Raw genomic sequence first — 9080 nt, 5'->3', positions numbered from 1 at the left:
GAGGCTAACGCTAGCAGTGGGCTAACATTAGCTGGAGGCTAACCAAAGGTAAGACTGGAGGCTAACGCTAGCAGTGGGCTAACATTAGCTGGAGGCTAACCAAAGGAAAGACTGGAGGCTAACGCTAGCAGTGGGCTAACATTAGCTGGAGGCTAACCAAAGGTAAGACTGGAGGCTAACGCTAGCAGTGGGCTAACATTAGCTGGAGGCTAACCAAATGAAAGACTGGAGGCTAATGCTAGCAGTGGGCTAACATTAGCTGGAGGCTAACGCTAGCAGTGGGCTAACATTAGCTGGAGGCTAACGCTAGCAGTGGGCTAAAGCTCCACATCTAAATGTCCTCTTGCTGTGTTGTTGGCTGAATCCAGATCTCAGACATTAGAGATGAGTAGCTGTGATTGGAGCTCTAGAGCTACAATATCAGAGAAGCGTTTCAGAGACGGAGAGGAAATGATGCTAATATTTAGCCTTCTGCTAACAGCAGCTAACGTGAGCCGTTAGCTGCTGTTAGCAGAAGGCTAATCTATTAGCAACCCTTTCTCTCCGTCTCTGAAACGCTTCTCTGATATCGTCCGACTCTCTTTGTGACTGACTTTACTGAAGGATAGTTAACTAGAGACATCCAGAGATCTATACGCCCTCAGTTTATCTTTACAGCGCTGCCGTTGGTCACCGGCCCGCTGGCCACCGGCCCGCTGGCCACCGGCCCGCTGGCCGGACGCAAGGCTGCTTAGCTAGCTTAGCTCGCTAATTCCCCCATGCTACAGGAAATGAGTCCAACAGAGGACAGCGCCGGGTCGCGGTCCCTCTGCCTCACTCCTCGCCGCCAGGAGACGACTCAGAGAGTTATTCTGCCTCCATCATGGCTACTAACGGAGTAAAGAGGGATATAACTAAATAAAGAACCAAATCACATTTTAGAATGAGGAGTTTTAATCATTTAGAATCATTTACTGGTTCATTTATGTGTTTTAGTTTAAACTTCATATGATTATTTGTGTTCAGTATTCAGCCATCATGACAGAAGTCTGGACGTTAGCATTAGCTTTAGCATCACTGTTCCTTAGCAGCGTGTTTTGGGGTTGTTACTGCTGCTGCGGCAGAGCTAGACAGGAAGTGATGTCAGGACTTCAGCTCCCTATCAACCACCTCCATCCCTCTGGCCCTGCGTTACCATGGAGACCAGCTGTTAACTGAGCAGCTTCTCAGTGACGTTATAAAGTTAAGGTTCACAGGTTCAGATTGTGCACAGACGTGATCTCACCTTTGGCATTCACAATTAAAAAGTCATCGTCAAAAAAACAATAAATAGTCACAAAGATACAAAACCAGTCTTAAAAATTAAATTAAATATAGATTGTTGTGCGTTGGGCTACAGAGAGCGCAGTAGGAGATAGGAGATGTGGGATCAGACTGTTCCAGGTCACAGCTCCATCCAGGACGCCGCACCGGAGCCCAGCGACACCCGGGACGCCGGCCTGGACCCGGGTCTGGACCCGAGCCTGACCCCGGTCCTGACCCCGGGCCTGACCCCGGGCCTGGAGCTGGTCTTTCTCCGGCCCAGACTCAGGCCTTCCTCCCCCCAGGGCTCAGCGGCCTCTCCGCTGGCCCGGCTGACGAACACCATCGGAGGCTGGGAGGACGCCATCTCAAACCTTAACTCCGCGGCGCTCTTATTTGCGCGGGAGGAGGAGGAGGCGGCCTTCCTCTTAGTCCTGGGCTGGGGGGAGGGGAGGGGGAACGCCGGGGAGGCGGCTCTGTGTGAAAACGTGGCGCCGTCTCCGGCGGCGGCAGCAGCAGAGGACGAAGAGCCCAGCTTGGCCAACGCCACGGGGATCTCCTCCAGAGACTCCGCAGAGTCCGAGTGGTACTCGGAGGGGGGGGCGGCGGCCTGGACGGGGCCCGAGGCGGAGGCCAGGGGGGGCAGGGTGGCCCTCAGAGGGAATGCTGGGAAAGGAAGTCGCTGACCTAGGGACACGGTGGACACACTGCCGGACTCCGCTGGAGGACAAGACACCAACAAAGGACAAATTATTAACCAACGAAAAACACTTTGATACGTTTGTTGTCCTTCAATACGAGCTGGGAATCCTCAGTATCCATACAATCCATTTTATATCGATATACGTCTCCCGTGAAGGACAACCTGCTGAGTACCGATCCATGTCGTCGGAGTGGGGATGCTAATTTCGAAAAATGTTCTTAACCGATATTCTGCACCAGCGTACAACAGACAACGGAGTCCCCAGTTCACCGTCCGGGAGCGTTAGCTTAGCATATAGATAACTTAGATGCTGGAGTTGTAGTTCCATAGCATTTATTCACCGACAAATAAACTGTCCACACACTGCTACACCTACCTTCACAGCTAGAACGCCACCAACAACCTCCCACTCACACACACACACACACACACACACACGGTCTGTTGGAAACTCACTCAATTTATGCGCGCTGACAGACTGTATATGTGTGGCGGCGGCAGCGAGCACGAAGCCTACGGCAATGCTAGAGCTGCTAACGTAGCACAAATACACACACGGTCTGTTGGACACTCGCTAAAGTTCCGCCGGGCAGACACACAGCTGACAACCTGCTAAACTAAACTAAACTAAACTAAATGTGAGGTGGAGACTTTTACTGGGAAAGTGGCTGCATGTCCGCGACACTACACGCAGCATCGTAGCTGCTAAGTTAACGCTCCCGGATGGTGAACTGGAGACAGTGAACGCAGCATCTTGTTGGTTAACGGTTAATAATCGGTTAACGAGGGTCAGTTATCGGTTAAGAACATTTTTCAAAATTAGCATCCCTAGTCTCCACCGCACATTTAGTTTAGTTTAGCAGGTTGTCCGCTGTGTGTCCGTATGGTGTAACTTTAGCAACTGCCCAACAAACAGTGTGTGTGTTTGTGGTACGTTAGCATCTGTAGCTCTGCTGGTAGCTTCGTGCTCCCCGTAGTCACACACATACGCTGTCAGCGCGGCGTAACTTCAGCGAGTTTCCGACAGACAGATAGATACTTTATTGAACCCGAAGGAAATTTAGGATTGTGTCGTCGGTGGTGTTCTAGCTGTTAAAAGCGTACAGTTTATTTGTCGGTGAATAAATGCTACGAGGCTACATCTCCTCCGCTCAAGCGAGCTATAGACGGGAGCCAACTTCCTGTATCTGTAACGCCGGCTCAGACTCACTTAAGGTGGACCAGCTTTTCTCCTTCAAGTGACGATTTTTACACAGCTTTTTAACCGTTTTAACTGATAGCGTTAATCGGTCAAAATGCTTAATGCCGGTTAACGGTTAAATATTAACATCCGTAAGTTGGATCGTAGGAATATAAATCGATATATCGATGTAGTAGATGAATCGTTACACCCCTAATTGTTAACATCAAAACAAACATGCAAATTTTAAATTAAAAAATAAATTAAAATAAATAAATAAAAGGTTTTGGATAAATTCAACATGTTCATGTTTGATTTGTGTTAAAGATCACTTTGAATGATGAACTAATGATAATGTAGAGAAACAAAGATTATAAAGTTGGGGACGGTCCTCATTCAGGGACAGCTCTGGAGGGCCGGTCCTCACAAGAGCATAAAGACAAACGTTTGTGTGTGTGTGTGTGTTTGTGTGTGCGTACCGGGGGCCGGGGCTGTACCCGGGCAGCGCCCTCTGGTGACCTCTGCTGGGACTTTACGCACCTTCTTCTTCTTTTTCTGCGAAAGCAAAAACAGAAACACAGACTCTCAGTGTCCAATCACGAGGGAGTGTTCACGTGTGATGTAATATGTGACCATGTGAGAGCCAGAGGAAACAACCATTCTAACTCCACTCTAACTCCTGACCTCTAGGATAGAGGATGGATGGATCAAACTAGAGACCTAGAGCATTCAGAGGATGGATGGATCAAACTAGAGACCTAGAGCATTCAGAGGATGGATGGATCAAACTAGAGACCTAGAGCATTCAGAGGATGGATGGATCAGACTCTTTACCTGTGTGCGTCGGTGTGTGTGTGTTGCTGCTTTCAGCTCTGTAGAAATGGCGGGCGGAGCGTCTTCCTCCATGACAGGACTGGAGACCGTCCTCACTCTGCCGTTAGCCACGAACCTGACACACACACACACACACACACACACACACACACACACACACAGGTTACACTTTAACTTTGTAAAATCTCTAAATTACTCCAGTAAAATGTTTGATTTTCAGCATGTATGTAGTCAGAGATGTCCTGAAGTCAAATATATCAGGATCATTGGCAGGAATTATTGATTACATTTAGTATCCAGCAACCCAGAAATCAAAGAATAAAGACATTTCCCTCACAGATTAGTGGGATTCTATTTTTAATTTATGATGTTTTATACTTCTGGTGAATATAATCCATCAATCTTATTTCCATAGATGTATTTAGTATATACAGTTCCCTTTGTTAACACCTTATTTTGAAAAGCAGACGTAGTCCCACGTGTCTACTTCCTCTAACTTCTCCAAGGTGGTCTCTAGCTCTCCCATCAGCTCCGTTCTCTTTATCCATCCATGGTCAGCTCCATCGAAGGTGCTTCCCGGGGCCGTGGACAAAGTGTCACCGGGGCGGACTGTCCTCAGTGCGCCCCAGCCGCATCGTGCCGCCAGATCGGGGCTTGGCCAACGTAAAAGGCGCCAGAGGTCTGCGGCGATGTCGGCAACCCACCCGACCCGTCTTGAAACACGGATCAAGGAGTCTAACGCACGCGTGAGTCAGAGTGTGCAAGCAAAACCCCGTGGAGCAATGAAAGTGAGGGCCGGCGCGCGCCGGCTGAGGTGGGATCCCGGCCCGTCTCGCCCGCACCGTCGGAGAGGTGGAGCGTGAGGACCAGAAAGATATTCTCTGTGTAGTGTTGTTCTCTGTGTAGTGTCTCTTCTCTGTGTAGTGTTGTTCTCTGTGTAGTGTTGTTCTCTGTGTAGTGTCTCTTCTCTGTGTAGTGTCTCTTCTCTGTGTAGTGTTGTTCTCTGTGTAGTGTCTCTTCTCTGTGTAGTGTCTCTTCTCTGTGTAGTGTTGTTCTCTGTGTAGTGTCTCTTCTCTGTGTAGTGTCTCTTCTCTGTGTAGTGTTGTTCTCTGTGTAGTGTCTCTTCTCTGTGTAGTGTCTCTTCTCTGTGTAGTGTTGTTCTCTGTGTAGTGTCTCTTCTCTGTGTAGTGTTGTTCTCTGTGTAGTGTCTCTTCTCTGTGTAGTGTCTCTTCTCTGTGTAGTCTCTTCTCTGTGTAGTGTTGTTCTCTGTGTAGTGTCTCTTCTCTGTGTAGTGTTGTTCTCTGTGTAGTGTTGTTCTCTGTGTAGTGTCTCTTCTCTGTGTAGTGTTGTTCTCTGTGTAGTGTTGTTCTCTGTGTAGTGTCTCTTCTCTGTGTAGTGTTGTTCTCTGTGTAGTGTTGTTCTCTGTGTAGTGTCTCTTCTCTGTGTAGTGTCTCTTCTCTGTGTAGTCTCTTCTCTGTGTAGTGTTGTTCTCTGTGTAGTGTCTCTTCTCTGTGTAGTGTCTCTTCTCTGTGTAGTGTCTCCTCTCTGTGTAGTGTTGTTCTCTGTGTAGTGTCTCTTCTCTGTGTAGTGTTGTTCTCTGTGTAGTGTCTCTTCTCTGTGTAGTGTCTCTTCTCTGTGTAGTGTTGTTCTCTGTGTAGTGTTGTTCTCTGTGTACTGTCTCTTCTCTGTGTAGTGTCTCTTCTCTGTGTAGTGTTGTTCTCTGTGTAGTGTTGTTCTCTGTGTAGTCTCTTCTCTGTGTAGTGCTGTTCTCTGTGTAGTGTTGTTCTCTGTGTAGTGTCTCTTCTCTGTGTAGTGTTGTTCTCTGTGTAGTGTTGTTCTCTGTGTAGTGTCTCTTCTCTGTGTAGTGTTGTTCTCTGTGTAGTGTCTCTTCTCTGTGTAGTGTCTCTTCTCTGTGTAGTGTTGTTCTCTGTGTACTGTCTCTTCTCTGTGTAGTGTCTCTTCTCTGTGTAGTGCTGTTCTCTGTGTAGTGTTGTTCTCTGTGTAGTGTTGTTCTCTGTGTAGTGTCTCTTCTCTGTGTAGTGTTGTTCTCTGTGTAGTGTTGTTCTCTGTGTAGTGTCTCTTCTCTGTGTAGTGTTGTTCTCTGTGTAGTGTCTCTTCTCTGTGTAGTGTCTCTTCTCTGTGTAGTGTTGTTCTCTGTGTACTGTCTCTTCTCTGTGTAGTGTCTCTTCTCTGTGTAGTGTTGTTCTCTGTGTAGTGTTGTTCTCTGTGTAGTGCTGTTCTCTGTGTAGTGTTGTTCTCTGTGTAGTGTCTCTTCTCTGTGTAGTGTCTGTTCTCTGTGTAGTGTTGTTCTCTGTGTAGTGTCTCTTCTCTGTGTAGTGTTGTTCTCTGTGTAGTGTCTCTTCTCTGTGTAGTGTTGTTCTCTGTGTAGTGTTGTTCTCTGTGTAGTGTTGTTCTCTGTGTAGTGTCTCTTCTCTGTGTAGTGTTGTTCTCTGTGTAGTGTTGTTCTCTGTGTAGTGTCTCTTCTCTGTGTAGTGTCTCTTCTCTGTGTAGTGTTGTTCTCTGTGTAGTGTCTCTTCTCTGTGTAGTGTCTCTTCTCTGTGTAGTGTTGTTCTCTGTGTAGTGTTGTTCTCTGTGTAGTGTCTCTTCTCTGTGTAGTGTTGTTCTCTGTGTAGTGTTGTTCTCTGTGTAGTGTCTCTTCTCTGTGTAGTGTCTCTTCTCTGTGTAGTGTTGTTCTCTGTGTAGTGTCTCTTCTCTGTGTAGTGTTGTTCTGTGTAGTGTCTCTTCTCTGTGTAGTGTCTCTTCTCTGTGTAGTGTTGTTCTCTGTGTAGTGTCTCTTCTCTGTGTAGTGTTGTTCTCTGTGTAGTGTTGTTCTCTGTGTAGTGTTGTTCTCTGTGTAGTGTTGTTCTCTGTGTAGTGTCTCTTCTCTGTGTAGTGTCTCTTCTCTGTGTAGTGTCTCTTCTCTGTGTAGTGTTGTTCTCTGTGTAGTGTTGTTCTCTGTGTAGTGTTGTTCTCTGTGTAGTGTCTCTTCTCTGTGTAGTGTCTCTTCTCTGTGTAGTGTCTCTTCTCTGTGTAGTGTTGTTCTCTGTGTAGTGTTGTTCTCTGTGTAGTGTTGTTCTCTGTGTAGTGTCTCTTCTCTGTGTAGTGTCTCTTCTCTGTGTAGTGTTGTTCTCTGTGTAGTGTTGTTCTCTGTGTAGTGTTGTTCTCTGTGTAGTGTTGTTCTCTGTGTAGTGTCTCTTCTCTGTGTAGTGTTGTTCTCTGTGTAGTGTTGTTCTCTGTGTAGTGTTGTTCTCTGTGTAGTGTCTCTTCTCTGTGTAGTGTTGTTCTCTGTGTAGTGTTGTTCTCTGTGTAGTGTTGTTCTCTGTGTAGTGTTGTTCTCTGTGTAGTGTCTCTTCTCTGTGTGTCCTGGTGGACCCGCCGCTCTGAGAGTTTAGACTCAGCCCATCCCAGCAGACTGAGGCTCAGAGAGAGTGGAGTTATTTATGAAGATCTTCTGTTGAACCGCTCCCTCCCTCCCTCCCTCCCTCCCTTCCTTCCTCCCTCCCTCCTCCCTCAGCTCAAACACACACAATACACACTCTGTTTGCTTCCTGGAAGTCACAGCCAAAGAATTTCATTCTGCACTCTTTGTTTGTCTGCAGAGAAAACATGGTGTCCATGGCGACGGCGGTCCGTCCGGCCTCATTGTGTTATGAAATAAGTGTTTACTGAAACGTGTCGGAGGGAAGGGGGGGTGACCGGGTCAGCCAATCACAGCGGGACGTGGGCCGGACCCGGCGGTGATCCGGAGGACTGGGTTTTTAATTCTGTGTTAACAGGATCAGACCAACTTACTCTGCCTCCCCCCGTACAGCCACAGTGGTAGGTTCCTCCACGTCCAGCTGAGGGTTGGTGTAGCCCAGAGTCCCTGAATAGCTCCCGTCCTGAGGGGGGACAGCAGAGGACAGACACCACACACACTAATGATATATGTACTGTATATATATATATATACACACATGTACTGTAATTAGAGCTCATTAATATTTAGGTTTTGAAACGTATAGAGAGCGAGGTGCACATTACTCATAGTGTTATTCATGAAGGGATGACGATGTAGCATAGTGGAATTAGCGAGCTAAGCTAGCTAAGCAGCCGGCCGTCCGACCAGCGGGCCGGTGACCAACGGCAGCGCTGTAAAGATTAACTGAGGGCGTATAAATCTCTGGATGTCTATAGTTAACTATCCTTCAGTAAAGTCAGTCACAAAGAGAGTCGGACGATATCAGAGAAGCGTTTCAGAGACGGAGAGAAAGGGTTGCTAATAGTTTAGCCTTCTGCTAACAGCAGCTAACAGCTCACGTTAGCTGCTGTTAGCAGAAGGCTAAATATTAGCATCATTTCCTCTCCGTCTCTGAAATGCTTCTCTGATATTGTAGCTCTAGAGCTCCAATCACAGCTACTCATCTCTAATGTCTGAGATCTGGATTCAGCCAACAACACAGCAAGAGGACATTTAGATGTGGAGCTTTAGCCCACTGCTAGCGTTAGCCTCCAGCTAATGTTAGCCCACTGCTAGCGTTAGCCTCCAGCTAATGTTAGCCCACTGCTAGCGTTAGCCTCCAGCTAATGTTAGCCCACTGCTAGCGTTAGCCTCCAGTCTTTCCTTTGCTTAGCCTCCAGTTAATGTTAGCCCACTGCTAGCGTTAGCCTCCAGTCTTTGCTCTGGTTAGCCTCCAGCTAATGTTAGCCCACTGCTAGTGTTAGCCTCCAGCTAATGTTAGCCCACTGCTAGTGTTAGCCTCCAGTCTTTCCTTTGTGTCCCTGCTGCTGTTGTCACAGAGTGTGTGTTTTATGTTGTGTAAAGGTTGAGTGAGTTAGGTGACATCAGAGCCAAGATGGCCGCCAGCGGAGCCTCAGTTACCTTGATGAGGTGGACTGACGGAGCAGCTGCTGGCTCCTTCGCCGATCCTGGTTTCCCGGAGTCTCTGCCGTCCTGACGGTGACGCTGACGCACGATGTACTCGAAGGTACTGAGTCTGTTCCACACTGTGCAGGCGCACACACACATACAGTAATGAAACATCTCTCTATCTCCAGAACTACTAATTACACTAAATGTTGGTGAGGAAAAACTGTCATGTC

At 47.7% G+C, this 9080-nt stretch overlaps 1 protein-coding gene across 4 annotated transcripts in view; it reads right to left on the bottom strand.

Moving 5' to 3' along the window:
• Positions 1-910: 910 nt before the first annotated feature.
• zdhhc1 (zinc finger DHHC-type containing 1) overlaps positions 911-9080 on the bottom strand; it is an 18432-nt gene continuing 10262 nt past the window's right edge. For all 4 annotated transcript variants that reach the window (XM_037758631.1, XM_037758649.1, XM_037758641.1 and 1 more), the window contains exons 7-11: positions 8860-8984; positions 7791-7879; positions 3999-4113; positions 3644-3719; positions 911-2001 (exon numbers count right to left, since the gene is read on the bottom strand). In XM_037758631.1, the coding sequence (XP_037614559.1) occupies positions 1424-2001; positions 3644-3719; positions 3999-4113; positions 7791-7879; positions 8860-8984 (983 nt within the window). In that variant the 3' untranslated portion in view covers positions 911-1423. The remainder of the gene's footprint in view (positions 2002-3643; positions 3720-3998; positions 4114-7790; positions 7880-8859; positions 8985-9080) is intronic.

This window comes from Sebastes umbrosus, chromosome 2, assembly GCF_015220745.1.
Source record: "Sebastes umbrosus isolate fSebUmb1 chromosome 2, fSebUmb1.pri, whole genome shotgun sequence".
NCBI lineage: Eukaryota > Metazoa > Chordata > Actinopteri > Perciformes > Sebastidae > Sebastes > Sebastes umbrosus.
This window is presented reverse-complemented; position numbering and strand designations above follow the sequence as displayed.